We start from the raw sequence: 20,946 nt of genomic DNA, 5'->3' as shown, positions 1-20,946 counted from the left end.
AACCTTGTATGCTCAGCTGTTGCATTTCCTGACAGTTATTCATATTCTAATGTCCTTCAGCTGTATGGAGAGATCATTGTGGAGGTTTTGGAGAGAGGGCCCAGGTTGTGTTTTTTTTTTTTGTGCTGGGTTTGGTATTGTCAGTCTTTGGCAGGGCTGCGACACAGACAAAAGATGTTTGATCAGGGTTGTATTAGCATGTATTTAGCGCGAAGAGCATCTTATTCTAGCCCATTTTGGAAATTCGCCAGTCTGTGTGAATATGTACATTGGAAATTAATATTAAATGTGATGCTGCTTGGGCCAATAACACAGACCCAGAAGTCCATAAATTATTTCTTATTTTATTTGAGAACCTCAGGGCAAGTGACAGGACACAGTGTCTTGTCACTTGCCCTGCTGTAAATTACGTTTATGAAGCTTCTTACAGAAGATAGGAAATCCAAAAGAACGAGTAAATGCTGTATCAGCCCGGGACCACAACCCCCACAGCAAATCTTCACGCACTATGCATCACAGATCCATTAAAGGGATGCATGATATATCCATATTATATTGGTTATTTAGGGCCCTATATTAATTCAGTTTTATTTTTTCTCAGATTCTGCATTTTCCGATTTTCAATGGCTTGATTAAATTGTAATAATAAAAAAGATGTCCATGTGTTTTCCTTCATCATAGGGCCCTAGTCATTTATCTCTTTATACATACACACACACTCCTGGGCCCAAGAAGGAAAAAAAAAAAATTGGCCCAATCCCATTGGCTAAACAAAATGACTAAATACTAAGCTTTTGACTGTCTAAGCCACAAATTATTGGTCAAGAAATCAGCACAATTTAAGCAAATGCACTAATGCATGGGATGTTGTGTGTGGAGTGATGAATCACAATGAAACACGAGTTGCATGGTGTTGCTCTAGAGCAGAAACTTCACAAATCTTTGGGGAAATATAATAATAATTGCATCTCTATCACAGTGAAGCATGGAGGCAGAGGTGTCATTGTGCTGCTGGTATTGGTGAACTGATTCACTGTGAAAAATCAGTTAATGCTTTAAAGTACAGGGGAATATTGCAGAATGACTTGCTTCCCACAAATGAAAAGTTGTTATCTGAAGAGAAATGGTCAAATGTTATTTTTCAGCAAGACAATGCTCCTGCCAAACTTGCAAAGACAACCAAGACGTGGCTTGATAAGTCCATCAGGACTTGATGGAGTCCAGATTTGAACCATATAGTGAATATTTGGTCTCACATTAAACTCAAACAAACTGGGAGACATTTTTCAACTACTCGTGAACTGTTTGACAACACTGACTCTTCTTCCTGTAAAAAGCTGTCTGCAAGCTGGGGAATGCTATTCTGTGCCAAGTTACTTTATCTACAGTATTTGTGCAATTGTTGCTAATTTTCCTAACCAGTGATTTGTGATTTAAAATGGTTAAGACCATTAATAGACCACTAAATATTTTGCTATTTTTGGCTTGGCCCTTAATTGGCCCTTGCCAAGGCAATACTGTTAAATATTATGGAGTTTGAGAGGATTTAATTTACTGATTTTATGATCAACTCAACTTTTTGAGTGTTATAAATAGGACATCCATCCCCTTTGCCTTGTATCAGTTTAGTTTCCACAGACCCCCAAATGGGAAGTGTCCCATTGCTCCCTGAATGCCACTAACCAGAAAGCTGAGAGAATAAGCACTTCCATAGTTTTCAAGCTGGAACTTTGAGTTTGAATTTAAGTATGTTCAGTATTTGAGTGATTATCTATCCCTTCATTGCGAACAGAAAATCAAAAACATCTCTGTCTCTTTCTGAGTGTATCTTTTCCATATTTCTCTCTCTCTCTCTCTCTCTCTCTCTCTCTCTCTCTCTCTCTCTCTCTCTCTCTCTCTCTCTCCTCTCTCTTCTCTCTCTTCTCTCTTCTCTCTTCTCTCTTCTCTCTTCTCTCTTCTCTCTTCTCTCTTCTCTCTTCTCTCTCTCTCTCTCTCTCTCTCTCTCTCTCTCTCTCTCTCTCTCTCTCTCTGCTAAAATGTGTAGTGATTGCATTGTGGCAGAGAGAGCTGATCTGCATAATTGGAGTGTGAATGTGGGCTGTGTATGTGTGTGTGAGCGAGTGTTGCAAAGTGCATTTGGAGAGATCTTAATGTGCTTTTAAATGTGCAGTAATTGTGAAGAGCTGAATTTTGGAGTGAGGAGATGTGGGAGAGGATCTTGTGACTCACCGCTGATCTTAAAGCATCCACAGACACATGCCGCGCACCCCTCCTGTCGCGCTATTGTCTGCTTGAACGCCTCGCTTTTAGCCTGTTGAGTGTCATCTCCTGTCTATTGAAATGTGCTCACAACAATCAAATCAAAGACGCAGTTCATATGAGCTTATATAAGGGCGAGAGAGGGCTGAGATTATACTGCGGTGGCCACAGAGCCAGAACGAGACCTTATTGTTTCTGTTCATAATGAAAATGTGCCCATAAACACTTTTCTTAGCAGGGCAACGTCTACGCTTGGGCTTTAGAAAGCAGCTTAACAAAAGAAACCGAAACAGAATGCAAGATCCATTGGGATTGCTTGGTATACCTGGTCATGTACTGGAAAAAGTACCATGTTACGATATCATCATTTCGCAGATTTCATTACCTTGCGTTGACAATAATGTGTTCAGTTCAGGAAGTGTGATATGAAGGTAATGTGATTAATTAAGTGGGTGTTTAAGTGCATTTTGCTGAATTTGACATAACTATTTCATTTCATAATAATCAAATCCTAATGGCATGTTTAACATAAGAAAGATTATTCTACACTTTTTTTGTGGCAGAACATAATTATCACCAAAGCTCTTTAAGTATGAAATCTCATATTCATGTAGAAATATTAATGAGAAGCCTATCAGACAACAATTGCAAAGCATGTTTGTTGCTTGTAAGAAAAGTTATATTATTTATTATTATTATTATTATTATTATTATTATAGTCCAGTGTTTGAATTTCCAGTGTGTATTGATGCAATCTGTGAAACAGAATATCTATAAACAATATATATTATGTATGTGTATACAGTATACATCCCAAGTTTCATCAGTCACTCAAGGCTGTTTAGGTGTTGTCCAAGGTATCTATTTAGTCAAGATACCGAGGACCAGATGCTGGTATCGCACCAAAGCCAAATTTTTGGTATCAATCCAACCATACTGACCAGTCTAATCAGTTGTCATGATGTCCAAACTTTCTTTAGATTATTATATTATTTGAAAAACAGAAGATTGAAGATTCTTACCTTTAGATATGTGTCTCTTCAGAGTTTTTGAGCTTTTAGATAAAGAGAGTGATGTGTTCTCTGTGTAATCCTGCTCTGAGAGCAGAAGATTAGTGGAACTGTGAATTTCACAGTCAGATGAACAGAAGTTGAAAATGAAGCTGGGTGGTTGCATCTCATTGACTACCGCAATGCAGTTACTTCACAAAGTTGGTAAATGAAAAATGAAAGGGTAGAGTATACTTTATTGTCCTTTTTCAGGAAATTTGTCTTGGACTCAAAGCTGCAGCAGTACACAACATACACACACAACACGCGACAATATCATTAAAGGGGAAGAAATAATAATTAAAACATTAAAAAGAATTCATAACAATGAATAAATTGTGACAACTTACCACTTAAAATATTACTAGATACAGGTATATTTTTTGTAAGTTGCTATTACAAAGTGGGACGCTATAACGCTTCCCTGATGGCAGAAGTTGATATACATTGGAAATAAAACATGGCTTGAATCTTTTTCTATGCATACTTAAAGGTGACATAATATGCCCCTTTTCACAAGATGTAATATAAATCTATGGTTTCCCCAGAATGTTTCTGTGCAATTTCAGCTCAAAATACTCCCCAGATTATTTATTATAGCTTGTCAAATTTTCCCCTTTTTGGGTGTGAGCAAAAACCAAGCGCCAACATTCTGATCTGAAAAATGAAGCCTACCCGGAAGTGCGAAAAACTGCAATACATGCAAGACCCCATGTTAAAATGTCAGTTTTCACAGCATAAATTCATGTTTTTACAGGTTGGTCCCATGGACTTTTATTGTATTTTTCGATAGCTTCCGAGTGCCTGACAACTGTGAGGAGGGTGAATTTTTTTCTGACTCGTTAGTTTAGATCGTATTTAGATATAAAATGTATGACAAATAAGGGCGTGGTTATCTTTGATTGACAGCTTGATTGACAGCTTAGGCTGCGCCAAGGAGAATGACAACATAAGAAGCGCCATTTTTTTTAACACAGTTGAAATATAATACTACTGTTTCTGTATCATGAAATGTAGTTTTAAGAGTTTTTCAGGCGAGAATGTAGTTGTTTAAAGCTCAAATCTGTGGTTTATTTAAAGATTTATGAAAATTTTATCCAGTTGTGAGATCCAGCGATGACCGGGCGCTCGGCGTCATGTACCCTGCCTGGTACAGCTTTTCCTCGGCTAGTCGTTCTGGCGTTTGCCGCGGACTCTGGCGTCTCTGTAGTGGTTAAACATCGTCTTGTCTATATCTAATGGGCGATTTTTGGTCTTGTGAATATAATTTGTTCCCTGGGCAATCGTTTTGGCTGTGGGGAAGTTTCATAACTTTATAAGCTATTTAACTTTACCGTTGTATGGTTAGACTAGAGCGCTGACTTTGTATGTTTGACTGAATTGTTTGCTTTATTTGTATAGCTACTTGTACCTTTTACTTATACTTTTATAATGGCTAATATTGATAAAAGGGAAATTTAACAAAACTGGGTTGAGTTTTGTCATTTTAAATTAATACAACGAAGATGATCTTTAAAGTTGTTTACTGCAAAATCTGTTGTTTAGTACAAATGCACATATTGCCTGGACCATATTAAAATGTTTAATATTTTTATATTATATTTAAAACGAAAAGAGGCAGGTTTGTGTTTTATATTTCGTTTTGTTATAAATAGGCAAACGTTATGTGTGCAGTGAATATAATCAATATGCGTTGCCTGAACCACATTTATGTGGCTATAATGTTTAAGATTTCTTTAAATGAAAACGAAAAGAGTTAGTGTGGTGTTTTATAACATATTTCGTTGCCTAAAATATACATGGACATAACCGGAGTAGCAGAGCGAGCTGAGTGACGCGCGCTGCGTCAGAAGGTGGGCGGGGTTAGGATTTCCCAAGATTTTCCAAGATGGCGCCGCCCATACCCCCCATAAACGGCTTCAAACCATAGACTGTAAAAAATAGCTTCAAACCCGTTCTTCAGAAAGTCTATGGGTGACGTCACAGACGCTTTGTCCATATTTTGTACAGTCTATGGCATAAACCCGCTGTTTTTGTGTGTGTCCCTTTAAATGCAAATGAGCTGCTGCTCCCCGCCATGTTCAGAAGATGTCAGATCCTTTACACGAGAGCTTAGTTCGGATGCAATAACACAACACGCGAATAATTTCAGTCAGCCAAAATTTCAGAAATAAACAGTAGCTAAGTGCAGCCTTACAGAGAGACTCGGGAAGAGGTTGCAACTTTAGACTGCACCTGGATGTTTCTGAATGGTTAGTGGATACATTTATGTTGTTGTGGAGTTACATTTTGATTCATCTCGTCGACATGTTTAACTTTTACACAAGTTGATACAGTTCCCTGAGGTCTTTATAAGACAGCTGTGAAATTTTTTGGTCAAATGGTATTCTGTGCTCGTCTGTGCAGCCAACGACAGAACAGTTTGCATGCTTTGCTCGAACTTTTGCCATTGCTTTAGAACTGGTTACACTGTTGTCGCTTGCGAAAACCAAATGGCGGCGCCATGGGTGGAAACCATGGAAATGTGCAGATTAAGGGGTGGTTTATATTATAAAATCCCTTTCCTACGTCAGAGGGGGAGCGAAATCTGATAACTGACCAAAAATTTCAACTGACTTGAAATCTAAAACTGTAATAACCTAATCGTTTTATTATTATCAAACCTTATGAAAAAGTAATTCAACTAATTTGCTTTCTTAAAATCGTCAGTAGTAACGAGATGTCTTTAGAATCCATGTTAGAAATAGTTCAAAGAGAGTTCCACAGTTTTTTGTTGTTCAGAGAGGAAAAGTTTTGTTCAATGTAGTTTTTGAACGTTTTATAATTGTTTGGTTTAATAATTAACATTACATTTTTATGAGTATGACTCACTTGGCTTGTGAATTAGCATAACTTGCACGCAGCCACTTCAACAAATGGCAGCCACTTCAACAAATGACAGCCAAAGTCAAACCATAGAAGCTTGTGAACAGGTTTTAAGTATAATGTAAAAAATATACAGTGTGGTGTTGTTTGTCCACTGAATGTGACCCTCCGATTCTCCTCCGTGGTCATATGGGAAAGTGAATATTTTACCTTTCCAACAAAGAAATGGATGGACTTCTGTCATTTTGTTGATCACAATTTTTATTTAGACATTTTCTACCATATGATGGCTGAAGCAGCAGCAGCAGCACGTGACTGTTTTCACGATAACCAGATCAACATTGTGAACGGGATTGTACAAAACTTCAGTGAAAATAGCAAATGATCATGCAATGGGATAAAATAGCTTCTGTTCCCTGCAAACGATACCATGAACAATGTGAATATTTAACTAAGTCAAAAGCAAAACAAAAGGTATAAGCAGGTATTCATATTAATTTCAGTATCAGCAGACAGAACACAGCAGTGACATCATGTGCAAACAAGCTATTGGTCCCCTTTAATGTATTTTAAAATATAATTTTTTCTTGTGATGACAAAGCTGAATTTTCAGCATCATTACTCCAGTCTTCAGTGTCACATGATCTCTCCGAAATCATTATAATATGCTGATTTGCTGCTCAAGAAACATTTCTTATTATTATCAATGTTGAAAACAGTTGTGCTGCTTAATATTTTTGTGGAAATTTTACATTTTCTCAGGTTCCTTTGAATATCAAAAAGTACCTAGTTCTGGTATGAAACTCTAGATGGTACAGGCTGATAAGTCTCTGACTCATTTGGTAGCGATCACATCATTATCTACATAACACAGTTAATTTGGTTGCTGTTGCATCAGCGTCCAATGAGCTGCGGCTCAATATTCAAACAAATATTGGGGTGTTGCTTGTAGCAGTCTGCAGCGTGCTTTCAGAAACCCTCCCCTTTCCCCAGCTCCACCTGTATAGAACTACTATGGGGGTCTATTCATGTATGTTACATTTATGTGCAGCAGCAGAATATCTTACATGCTTACAGAAGCATGTCTGTGACTGTATTGACAGTAGCAAGTCTCAGTACTTGCTTTGCAGCAGCAGCAGTGTAGCAGATCTATACCGCCAAGACCAAATACATTAACATTGCCATATCTATTACCACGCCAATCTCTATTACCATACCAATCTTCTGAGAGTTGTCATGACAGAACAGCATTTAAGTGAAATAGAAATCTTTTGTATCATGTAAATATATTTACGGTAACCTTTGATCAATTTAATGTATCTTTCCTGAATAAAAGTATTAATTTTGTTCAAAAAATATTTATGGAACGATAGTGTATATGCTTAAAAAAAAAAAAAAAACTTAAATATTATGGAACGATGGTGTAATATGCTTTAAAAAAAAAAAAAACTTTGCCAAAAGCAAAATGAAAATAAAAGAAATGATCTGACGACACAATTTTTCTTCAAGTACGCCAAGTCTTGTTTTAAGAATATTTAGATAATTTTGCTGGAAAACCAGACTTATTCAGAGCATAAAATTGCTTCTCTTTTATTGTATTAGATGAAACTGGCAAAAAGCCTTATCAGTAAGTCCAGTTAACATATCAGTGAATCCACAAAAACCCATCTATCCTATTAGGGGTCCTATAGAGGAGAGACAGACACATGAATGTTGAAGAATAAAAATAGAAGAGCAGAGATTTTTTTTTAAGTGAGATAAAATAAAGCACAGTTGATCTTTTTTTCTTGATCTCTATACGTACGCTGTCAGCTGGAGCCGTGGTCAAGAGCTAATCTTATCCTCTTCACTATCTCTCTCTCACAGACACACACAGATGAGTCAAGTCCTCCACTATCCCAGCAGCCTCATTAGAACAGATTGGTGCTCTCTCAGCCCTGAAATGGAAACTACTATACTGCTGTATAGAGAGATCGGGTTTAGTTCAGAATTCTCTCTCTCTCCTGCTGTCATTATTATTATTAGGGGAATGGTAGCAGTTTTACAGACAGTAAATAATCTTTTCCTCTTTTTTCACACATTAACACACAGAGAGAATGCCCCCTTAATTAAACGCATTAAATAATGTCTTGATGCAAAAATGCTTTTTGAAGGATTAAGGGTTTAAGGGACAGAAAACAACTCAATATTAAAACTACTTAATTGTTAATTGTCAAAGTGGGCTTAAAAGAAAACTATTTTTTAGTCGTTCATATGTGTGTTTTTGTATGTGCTTTTAGGTACATATATGTGCCGTTGGGAGGCTCACGTCATGGTGTGTTCCGGAAGATTGTCTCCACTGCGCTGGCGTTCGCGTTTGTGTGTTTCTGGCATGGTTGCCATGACTACCTGCAGTACTGGGCCCTCCTGAACTGGATCGGGGTCTTGGTGGAGAATGTTCTTGCACTCCTCTTCTCCTCTCGTCCTCTTCATCACACTATTGTGAGTTCACACAAACGCTCTCTTGTTAAGTATCGGAGATAAAGTTCAGTTATAAGATCACTCAATAAATGCCACATAGCACAGCATAAATAATAACAAGCACTTTTGGTCTGGTCTTAGGTGTGCTGTCTGTCACCTCGGATGCAGAGGCGTGGCCTAGCTCTAATCTCCGCCCTCTCCACGGCTCTTCTGATTCTGTCCAATCTGTTATTTCTGGGCGGGATCCATGTGGGTAGAATCTTCTGGAAGAGGGTGTTTGTCCAAGGTGGGTCATTTAAATGTATGCACTCTCTTAACAGATTATCATTTAGAAAAAGAAGTACACTTTAGCATACTTTTAATAAGATTACTACAGAAATAATTTGTACTTAAGTGTGAACAGAATGTAATGTTTTTGGACACTTCTGTCCACACGGAGACGCGTTTAGCTGTATCCGTACTAAATTTGTATCGTATTGACGTTTCGTCCAGATGGATCCGGCGTTTTCGGAGACTGAAACCGCTATTTTTTTGAAGGTGGATAAATCTGAAAACGCTACCCTTGCGTTTTCGTGTGTACGGCCAATCCGTACATTTTGTGAAACGATGATGTCATCACACCAAGTGTCAACCAGTCAGACACCGCTAAGTCACAGCAACAATTGCCGACTACATGCTTGTGTTCGTGCTGCAGAAGCTACTGAGCCTCTTTTATTTCTTTCTTTATTATTTACTTGAATGTATTTTTATTTAATTTCTTTCTTTTTTTTTACTTCTTTATTTAGGCCTATTTATATTTTCTTTCTTATGCTATGATGCTTGTCTGTTGTCTGATTAAGACATTTCGTATTTTGTAGGGATGGGCGTTTCAAGCAAAAATAATATTCAACGATTGCTGGGAATTATTTGATTATTATTCAAAAAACGCACCCCCGCCCCACATGATCACCAGTAAAACGGCGTTCGCTCAAATTCCACTCTAACATTAAATTTCTCTGTACTGTAGGCCTACATGTTGTAGCCATTAAAGAAAATGTATTTAGTTTCATATTTATGTGTAAATAATGTTATTTTTTAATTTCATCTATGTTGATAAAGATTATATGAAAAGTGAACAGCATGAGTAATCATAAGAAGCGCAATATATCGGGAGACATAATTTTGACCACATTAAGTTTTGTTTTGTATAAAACCTTTCTTTAAAGTGAATTTCGTTTTGTATAAATTGTATCTTAATTTGAATCAATGTTTCATCAACCAATTGCCTGGATTTAATAAATAAGAATAAGTATAGCAGGCAATTTAATCAGGACATGGAGGCACCGGCGCGATATAACTTGCATTGCTCGTGAACTGGAGCTCGTCTCATAAATGAACCGAAACTCGGAAATATAGAAAGCTTGAAATGTCTACTTTTAAACAAAACAATTAAAAACGAAAAGAAACAGACAACTCTCTTATGTAATCCATATGAAGTGTGCATTTCTCTCTATAGGCACGTTCACAATACTGCGAAGGTGGCAAGTCAGCATCGTCAACATCTTTAGTCGAGATTGTTCAATCAAGTTCTTGGTAAAAAAAAGAAAAAAAGAAGCTACTGTGCCTAAATATTATTGTATACAGCGCGCAAGGTTTATGCGCATGCTCTAAGTCTTCTTCTCCGTTTTTAGTGTATGTCTGTGGCAGAATTACAGCGCCACCTACTGGTCTGGCATGTATACTACATCGTTTTGAGTCCGTTTCAGTGGTTTCGTGTGTACGCAGATATTTCTTTAGACGACGCCGTGTTTACGTAATTTTTTTTTTTTGAACGGGGGAAAAAAACATCGGATAGGGAAAGCTCTGGCTTCGTGTGGTTATTTACAATCAAATGAGAATGTATTAGTTTAAATATATATAAAAGTTTAACCATTGATTTTTCAACCTGCTTTGTATTTTTACGCTGTTGTTAGTATATGTAAATGAACAATGTTTACTTGTCCTCCATACCTGGACAGAGAAATTTGTTTATTTGTCAGCAAAAACGTCAGCTTTTTGCATCATCAGGCAGATTTTTGACAGCTCTAGGGCTTGAAAACTACAGATTATGCTTTTGCATTTTTGTATCCCCGCCTACAGACAGTCAGATTGACAGAGGGTAATTAACAGAACAGTTTTTGTAAGGGTATTGTATTGTATTACAATGTACGCGCATGTCACCAGTTGCATACAGGTTACAATGTCACCTGTACGCTACTGCGTTTTTCTTCGGGTCGAACTGATGGAGTGGCATTTTCACTTTCAGTTTTTTCTCCTAAACATCCGATCTGAGAAAACGCATGAAGTGGCCAGGTATAAACAGCCCTTGGATATTTGACTTACCAGTGACAAAATGTTTGCTGCACACGTAGTGTATTTTTAGTGCATATATTGAGTGTCATGATCCCACAATTTACCCATTCTTCCAGCTGATGCTTCACGTCTTATTGCCTGTATCCACTTTTTTTGTCCTTAAACGCTTGTTTTTTGGGGTCACAAACCAGCTTTAAGACGTTGTTTTGTTTTTTGTTAAGAAATGACAAGCAGGCAGCTTCACGCAATACAAAGTCAATGGAGACTTGTGGATTGGTTTCCACAATCCAACAATTGTTTTCATATTATGACGCGCGTCGCTCAGTCTCTATAAACATTCAGTGTAAATGTACATTTTTGTGATTTTATGCCACTTCAGATTTGGCCTTTGAGGCAAAGATTGGAAGGCAGGTGAATGTCTGTCTGGAAGTTCTAGAAACTGCTATTTATCTATTTGCCACCGGGTACCATAAACACCACAGAGCCTTAACAACGGTCGCCATGGTATCATTCATTCTTGACATCTCTGAAGGGTAGCCGTGCTGATCCCACCCGCCCCCTACAGCAACTGTCAGTCAGACTATGACCCAAAGGTTTTGAGGAGCAGCGGGGTACAGTAAAGCTCAGAGAGAGACCTGCTGGGCACAGACAATCACAGAACCCTGAAGTTATTCATTACTTCGTTCAGTTCAATTCACCATTTATTATAAGAACCATATCCTACTACTTTAGTTACATTTAATTTGTTATATTAATTAAACTTATTTGCACCTTTTTTGACCATTTGAAGTAGTTCAGGTCTTACATACAGTCCTGGTCAGAATTTTTGGCACCCTTGATAAATATGAAAAAAGAAGCCTGTGAAATAAATCAGCATTGTTAATCCTTTTGACCTTTTATTCAAGAAAATCGCAAAAATATAACCTTCCATTTGAAGTAAAACAATTGAAAATAGGGGAATTTGTTTCATTATGAAATAAAATAGTTCTCTAATACACATTGGACACAATTAATGGCACCCTTTTATTAAACACTTTTTGCAACCTCCTTTTGCCAAGATAACAGCTCTGAGTTTTCTCCTATAAAGCCTGATGAGTTTATAGAACACCTGACAAGAGATCAGAGAGCATTCCTCCACACAGAGTCTCTCCAGATCCTTCAAATTCCCAGGTCCACATTGATACAAATAACGTGTATTAGAGAATAATACAAAGCTGTGACTCTAGCACCTGAAAGACAATGAGGTGTAACCAAATGTAATCCACAACCCCCTTCTTTCATTTGCTTTTACTTACTTTTTGTTTCATCCTTCTGTTCTTGTCCCTGATGCAACAAGGCAGGTCCTTTTAATGAACCCACAAGAGACACACACACACACCTGTCTGGTGTGTTTTAACTGCTTCGGGCTCATAGTGGACATGTTGAGGGGAGCCATGATTATAAGCATCTCCTCATATATAGCCTATAACATATATTGTACACTATATCTGTCACTGATAATAATTTGGAAATAAATTATATAATAAAATATATCTCAATGATAATTTGAAAATTATTTAACATTTTATTTGCATCTTGCAATACATTTATACATTTTTTATAAACGACAAATGGGAGTAACACAAGCAAAATCAATTAATTCAAGGGAGGGAGAATGTAACGTACTGCTACCTTAACACATATCCAGAAGTACTAGAGAGGAGCAGACATATAAGTGCATTAAGTGAAGTGCTTCCGGAAAAGGTGTTTCTTCAGCCGTTTTTGAAGATCATAATGGGTTCTGCAGGTGAAGTTTGGAAGGTTATTTTACCACTGGGATATAGTGAGTGTAAAGGTTTTAGAAAGTGACCCTGTGCCAATATGGACGGTTCATTTACTGACTGCAGGGGGCAAATGCAAATGTAAATGTGATGAGTGAATACACCCCTATGGTCTAATAAGATTTAATTTTTTATACCTGTTAATCTGTGTGAGGTTATAAATCGGAGCTTGTGTGGGGGAAATGATCCCTTTATACTGCAGTAACCTCTTGTAAATGCTGCTACATAAGCAATTCTGTACTAAGAAAACACCAGACTTTCATGTGTGTGTGTGTAAATTTTGAAATTGCAGGGCTCCAAGGTGCAACTTAAAATGAGTGCAAATATGGACAAAAAAAACTATCTAGACAGTCACTAATGCTTTGTTTCCGTCCATAGTCATCCTCATTTATATAGCGCTTTTAACAATGTAGATTGTTTCAAAGCAGCTTTACAGAGATAAACGTATAATTTATGGTAACCGAGATTGTTTTGGCTTTATAGCGGTTCTTTAATAAAGTTATTTTTCAGCTAAAGTTATTTTTGATTGATCCGCTTCCGTCGCAACGATCATTTGTTATTAAATTAGGGGCCGCTAAGACGACACCATTCTCTCTACACAGACTTTAAACGCGAACCTGTGAGAAATGCTGATGCCGTTCACATGCGCATTAAGAATTGGTTCTATAGTTATGTGCATATGCTCAATGCATATGCCGTCCATATGCTCAATCGGAAAATAAAAATCAGAAAGCCTTCATGTAAACACTTAATTTGATCCAACTGAGCTCATTTTAAAATAATTTTCAGTTGGAAGGGGTGGCATAGACCTGAAATAATCTGATAAATATGTTTGTTTATATATAAATAATGTATATATAAATATAAATTAAGCACTTGAAATAGTCGAACACGGGTGCAGTATTTGTGCTCTTCAGACATATAGTATGTCATCTTTCTTTTTTGATATGTCATCAAGGCAAGATTCGTGAACCATTAACTTATGAACAGGTGTAACAATGGATTTTTTGACCTATCAAATTCTGTGACCGTAGTAGGTGCTGTAGTGACGATAGGGTTAAAGGTGCTGTAATTTTATTTTTTACTGTACTAAAGCATAAAAATACCATAATATGTTTACAGAGATTTAGGAAACATGCTAAGTTTACATACTTGTGTCTCCGAAAAACAATTCTACAGCCAGTTATTCTACTGAAATGTGCATCTGGGTCAGAATGTCGGTTTGTTTTAGTCTGTGTGATCCCGCCCACTGCCAATTTACCCAATAGTATTTCGACACCCAGTTGGCAGAAAACACAGCGTATTGCGGACATGAAAGCCAGCAAACGATATGGTTCAGAGAATTCAGAATGTACTCAACCTTAAAATCTTCGTCATCCATTTAAAGAGCTCTAACACCAGAGGAATATTAAAACAGATAAATCAACGGATCAAGGAGGAGGGATGGGGGAAACGACTCTCTCCAATATTTTGAATTTGGACTACAGTACTCATTTCAAGCGCTAGCTGTCAATATTATATACTGCACCTTTAAGGATAAAGTTGGGGTTAGTGTTAGCGTGACAACAGTGCCTACAATGAATTCAATTGAATCATAGAAGTCATAGAATTCGGTATAACACATTTCTTTTTAATCAAATTAAAAGAATAATTAAAATCATTTGCTTGATAATTTGGATAATTTGCTTGAGAATTAGCCATTGGAATCATACTCGTGCAATAAATGAATCGTTCAGATCCCTTACTGCGTTTACAACTGACTCCCTTAAAGAATCATGAGTCATTTTTCAGGTATATCCAACAGGGAACTGGTTAGTAAGTAGACAGATTAGGTTAGTGCAGGGTTTCTCAAACTCGGTCCTGGAGGGCCACTGTCCTGCACAGTTTAGCTCCAACCCTGATCAAACACACCTGAGCAAGCTAATCAATGTCTTCAGGATCACTAGAAACTCACAGCTAAGTGTGTTTGATCAGGGTTGGAGCTAAACTGTGCAGGACAGTGGCCCTCCAGGACCAAGTTTGAGAAACCCTGGGTTAGTGAAACTTACATTTGTCTACTTACTTACTGGTTGCTTGTATGACGACATGTAATAATTAAAGATACATATTTACAACACAGATTTGAGTAAATTAATGTGAAAATAAAAATTCTATTCTAGAATAAAAAAAGACTCTATTCTAATTTGTGGGATAAAAATATTATTGGATATTGTTAAACACACAAGGTCCCTAAGGTCCCTTTTTTGGGCCCTGTATGTGTCTGTCCAAATACTATTCAGGTGCCCTCAGGGAATTGACAAATTCAGATACAGCCCCACTTCCTGTTTGGTGTCTGCTTATTATCTTGTTTGTAGGCTTTGTTTTGTACCATTCAAACTCTCTCTTCTCCTCTATTTCTTCAACAGGCTGGTCTTCTGTGGCCGTTCCAGTGGTTGCTTTTCTCTATTGCTTTGCTCAAGTTGGTATTGAGTGGGACATGAGATGACAACACCGCTCAGGGTGGAATCATGGGAAGAAATGGTATTTAAAGTTTTACAATAGTTTCGACCAGTCACAATGTGGACAACTATAACATTCTTTTCAACTCCTCCAATATCATATGTTTGTTTGGCTATGCTGTATTTGAACAGTGTGTGTGTGAAAATGAAATGGTGTGAATGCTCCAGGTGTGTGTTTGATTGTTAATCCTGGTTTATTTATGAGTTTGTCTGAACACTGATGGTGACACATGCCTCTGATCATTGGCCAGGATACAGCCTGACCATTGATCTCGCTCTCTTCCTGTCCCTCCATCTGTGTATGTTTCCATCCTCAGGTTCATTTTGTCCCTCTGATCTTTCTTTTCCTGATCTCTCGGTCTTGTCTCATTCATTCTCTCTTTCTCCTTGTGTATCTATACTTCAATCTTCTTACTAACAGCTCAAGCTGCTCTGTGTGGTTAATTAGATCAGTGATCTGCTAGCCTGGAGTTTCTCCTTTATTAGAGAGGTAAGACGTGCGTGTGTGTTTCAGTGGTTGGAGGGATTACACTTTAAAGAGCTTTATCTCTGCAGCGTACCTTTATCAGCATCAGATTAATCTTTCATAATCCCTTCACTAAATCTCTCTCTCTCAAGTTCAATTTTAGTGTGCTTTATTGGCATTATGTATTACCATATGCTTAAAAAATTTCCATATTGCCACCGCAGCATAAAAGCAAAGAGAAATTTTGCAATACAAAATAATACTGCAAGTTAACAAATAAGCAAAATACAATAAAAAATATATAAATGTAAATAATCATTATTATAGTATATATTATTAAAAGTAATTAAAGGTGCACTTAAAGGTTTTTTATAGATTTTGCTATGATTGCAATCCCTGTCTCTTTCTCAGTGATATGATGTTATATTAGTAGATGGTATGGCAGAGGTCATGTTTGACCTGCCCTTTCTGTGAGTCATGCTGAAATTGCTTACTGACACCACACATTACACAGGTCCTTAATGTGCGTGTGTGTGTGTGTGTGTGTGTGTGTGTGTGTGTGTGTGTTTCTCAGAACAGGTCACTCTGCTATTAATGCATGTTGATTAATTGCCGTGTAAAACACACTCATCAGAGTACATGTAATTGCACAGTCAAAAAACTCAGTATTTCCCTCTGCTTAAAGTCAGCATGAATTGGCCATTTTTTTCATAATGTGGTATTTTTGTTATTGAAACAATATTTAATTAGATTTGAAATATTATGGATTTAATTTTATTAATTGGGAATAGGATTGGATGATGAAAAGTGGGCGATACATACCATAATGGAGCTAGACCTGAAGTTTTGCTAAAACAATGGCTAAATGGCTATTTGGCTATTGGTGAATATTATCAAATAACCTGTTTCTAATAGTTATGGACAATTTGATTTCTACTGTAAATAAGTAAACCATTCACATTCACATTGATTCCATGCTGACTTCAAAGCTGATGTGTCTTCAAAAGTAGCTTTAATGTTCTAAAAGAAAGAGAAATACTTAAAGTAAAGAGAGTAAGGGCAAAAATACGTATATAAAATATTTTATTGTCATAAATAATATTTTACAGCAATTTTACAAATTTTGTCTTTGTGCTTTACAGTAGTAGTAATGTCCATGTGAAGAAATGATTTCAGTGAGGATGTTTCAGTCAGTGTATAATGGCCATGCTGTCTGCTGAATACATAGTGTTAAGTTCTTAATTAGGGCTGTTTTTAAAGAATGACCCTTAGAAGGACCTTTGTGTGCGTACAGACATGTTTGTTCTTACAAGCCCTGCGCTTTTAAAGAACAGCACAACTCCATTTGGACTTCAGTATCCAGTGTTAAGGACTTGTTAAAAATACTCCTTGTTCCCCAAAATATTGTACCGTACATGTCAAGTTTCTAGTCAAACATATACGTATACGTACATGCAGCAACACACAAACTAATATACTGTGTGTACAATTGCGTTTGGTTGATTCTCACAAAATTGGTCAAAAACATGTTCAGTTCATATTTCACCCCAAATTCAAAAGAAAAAAATAAGAATTTATATTTTGCATATATAAATACATGCATTAAGATTTTAATGTTTATGTTTACATTAAATTCATAATTTCATGCTCAGTTCTCAGTACTGTAATGCAAGAAAAAATACTTATGGTGGTATTCTTTATACTAAATTAATTGTGTAATTTAGGTTCAATATATTTAATAATATTTCAAATTAATTGCAATATTTTATATTTTATCAATTATTATTATTATTATTATATTTAATTTAATATGATTAAACAGTCCTAAAAATTTACTTCATTTACTTTATATAAAATGTGATTTTTTCTTCTTTTTTCTTTTTTTTTTGATTTTGGGATAAATAGGATACTTATGTAGGCTTCTGTCAAAGAAACGCGACCATAGAAAAGTTTATTTATCATGGACTGGTCTCTAATGATGTAGTGGCCTGTTTTGTTGAGACGCGATACTTTGGTTCTCAAGTCTGAAAAAAACTATTCAAACTGCCTAATGCGAGTCTGAGATCTGTGAGGATTCATATCCCCTACTAAATGCAAATTTGGACTCACTCACCAAGAGTCAGACAGGTCTGCTACAAAGACTGAATCCATTAGCTCTATGGGGTAAGAGGCAGGAGATTAAATACTCCTGCAGTAGAGGAGTACTTCTTTTTAATGATAATTTATGCCAATTTTCCTTTGTATTTACCATGCATGTCTTAACCTTATTTTAAGTGCAAATCAAGCCATGCTGTTGTCGTATTTGAGCAAATCAGTCACGATCAGATGGTAACGAATCTCTGTAAGTAAACCATGCTAGTATCTAAGGGCTTTGCATCTCTGCCTAAACGAATTAACTCTGTACAATCCTCCTCAATCTCATTCTCTCGAATAAAGAAAAAGTGCATTCTCTGAATGTTAAAACTCTTATTGCTGTGCTGCAGAGGCATGCAGTGACATCAGGGCTGCGTTTGTTTCTCTGTATTATGTTGATTACATCATGTGGTTCAGGTTAAATGTTGTTTCTGAGCTGGAGAAGCGTGGCAGGAATAATCGGTGTGAAATACAGCAGCAATGGTTATTGCTTCAGAATCAGCTCAGGCTGATGCTTTACATTCCAGTTTACATGGATTTGCATGTCAGTATTGTTATTAATATTATTTGTAACATTCATATGTCTTATTTAAAATCAGTTCTGGGTTGCCTGATACAAATGCTAAACCTTTTCCAATTTCTACTCCGTATTTGGAGTCTAAGCAAATGACCCATAATATTAAAGCTAATTAAGATATCATTATTGTAAAACAAGCTCTGAAGCATAAAATAACCTTAATTGGAATTGTGCCATTTAATACTGTTCCTCTGGTGTCTTGCTGACAGAGTGAGATAATCACCTCTTAAGGGCAAAATATATATATATATATTTTTAAAGAAACTAGGATTTTTTTTCTTTGCCATACAAAATTTTCAGACTGTACAAAATGTACCTTTGTTGTAACAGAAATAAATCTTCATGTAGGAAAAACATGACGTGTGGAGCTGCTTGTCTTTCTTTCCCAAACAAAATATTTTTTTTAATTTCTGATGTGATGTTTGATATGACCTTGGTAGCTTTTTGGTTTTATGTGATTCTTCTGAGTCGTGTTTCTTTCTCTCTGCTCTCAGGTAGTGGAGAAGCAGTGAGGTGATATACTGACCTCAACAGATCTCATGTGGACCTGATAATGACCTCTCTAACCTGAGAACATCTCACAGCATGCTAACGTGTCCCTTAACCACTCATCTGACGCACACAGTATGTTCATTACCACAATTCTCCACACACACAATGCATTTATCAGAGTTTGTATGGTCAGGCACTCTCTTTCTAAGATACAAATGAGAAAACCTGAAAGATTAAGCATCATCTTAGAATAAATACAAGTTCATATATTCTGTGACCGAGATAAAGATAATCAGGATTGGTGGTGGTGTTCTGAATAGAGAGGCTAATACACGAGACTCGATCTCTGTGTTCCCCCCTGGACCTCGTTATGGAAATTAAGATGGAGTTGATATGGGAGAGGGATGCTGGAAAAGAGAGCAAAATAAACAGCTATTTATATCTTAGCCATGTGATTAACAGATTAACTCCTAACTTGCTTTAGTGCTTTATTTAATATAATAATAGGGGAGACTGGGACTAGCTGTCACAACTATAGTGAAATTTCCCAAGGTTGTTTTATTTTTTTACAAGGCAATTTCTCTGTAGACACATACCTTTAAGTCTTGGCTACCAAAAAAAAAAGGCTTTTGACAAGCAGCCCCAGTCTCCCCTGCTGACCAATGAAAAGCTAAACAGGGCTGGTGTGAAGATAATGCCACATCTTCAGTATTGAATATGTAAAAACATCCAGGAAGGGGATCAGAATGAGCTCTCAGACCATCACCCCTCTTCATTCCTGAGATTCTTTGTGTTTTGATGTTTGTTGTAATGCTGTAATAACTGTGTTATGATATACTGTGGTGTTGTGACAGAAATCATGTGTATAGATTACATCCATCATTTCATTTTGGATAACAAAGCTACAATGCACATCAGATCGGAATAATAATAGTGCGCCCGTGGTATAATATGTTTGTGTGCTTTCTGGAAGACCCAATCATTGATAAAGAAACCACATACATTCTTTTGTTTCACTAGTTCTTTCAGTGTTATTTTATAAAACTTGGCCACTGCAATCCAGCGAGTCATTAATTAACTTGCTTGAAGATGCCTATTGTAGACCAAAAAACATGAAGATCCTTTCACATGACTTGCATCAACATCTACAACTGCATTAAACATCATGCTACAGCATTACCTCTGAACAACATTGTGAGAAGGCCACATGCTGTAAAACAACGCTCAAACTTGAACAATTTCACACCATGTAGGAATATCCACTGACTGTATAAAGGGGAGAAGGACCACTTGTGTAAATGAAAATCCAGCTTTTCAGTAAAAAAAAAAAAAAAAAAGGTTGTTTCCTCACACACTTGTAGTTTGTTTTTCGTGTGGACGACAAAAAGAAAACATTTAGTCCTGGTCCGATTAGCATTTAGATAGGCATTTTTATCACTGAACCAAAAGGGATATGTTCACAACCTGATTGGTCTGCTTTTATGACGTATTTCCTATTTTGAGACGAAACTTACTGAACATCTAAAACAGTGCTGTGTGCTGGGATAAATGCGCTCGTTGTGTGTGCATAGCCTGCAATGTGATAGTATTTTGACCAGCTGAGAACTCATGAAGAGCTTATAAAAAGTGTAAAGGAGTCAAAACAGTGGTGGGAATCTCTCCGTTACACACACAACACAAACAAAGATTTGCTGCATGGAGACGTGGTTCTAATGCCTGTACTGAACTATGATGGGCAACATCGCGATTATGACGAGAAAAAAACTATATGCATGAGCATTCTGTCTTTTTTAGGGTCTTTTTTTTTTTGGTTTGTTTACATGTATTTGGTCCGTGTTTCGTTCATGTATCATTCGAACCGCACCAGAGTTCGTTTGGAAGCGAACCGAGATCCATATTTTTAAGGGTTTCGGTCCACTTGTTTGGTGCGCACAAGGGTTCGGATAGCAGTGTTCACACGTTCAAATGAACCGCACTAACAGACCAATTGAATTGA

General features: G+C 36.8%; 2 protein-coding genes across 4 annotated transcripts in view; one reads left to right on the top strand and one right to left on the bottom strand.

Moving 5' to 3' along the window:
* hhat (hedgehog acyltransferase) overlaps positions 1-19,956 on the top strand; it is a 38,955-nt gene extending 18,999 nt beyond the window's left edge. For all 3 annotated transcript variants that reach the window (XM_084096665.1, XM_084096666.1, XM_084096667.1), the window contains exons 10-13: positions 8,453-8,654; positions 8,775-8,919; positions 15,190-15,304; positions 18,953-19,956. In XM_084096665.1, the coding sequence (XP_083952791.1) occupies positions 8,453-8,654; positions 8,775-8,919; positions 15,190-15,269 (427 nt within the window). In that variant the 3' untranslated portion in view covers positions 15,270-15,304; positions 18,953-19,956. The remainder of the gene's footprint in view (positions 1-8,452; positions 8,655-8,774; positions 8,920-15,189; positions 15,305-18,952) is intronic.
* The window catches only part of kcnh1a (potassium voltage-gated channel, subfamily H (eag-related), member 1a), a gene marked incomplete at its 5' end in the record, with an annotated part of 54,196 nt that continues 50,064 nt past the window's right edge, over positions 16,815-20,946 (bottom strand). Inside the window, one exon of the mRNA XM_084096663.1 lies at positions 16,815-19,357. The remainder of the gene's footprint in view (positions 19,358-20,946) is intronic.

This window comes from Abramis brama, assembly GCF_963993115.1.
Source record: "Abramis brama genome assembly, chromosome: 21".
NCBI classification, from domain to species: Eukaryota; Metazoa; Chordata; class Actinopteri; order Cypriniformes; family Leuciscidae; genus Abramis; species Abramis brama.
This window is presented reverse-complemented; position numbering and strand designations above follow the sequence as displayed.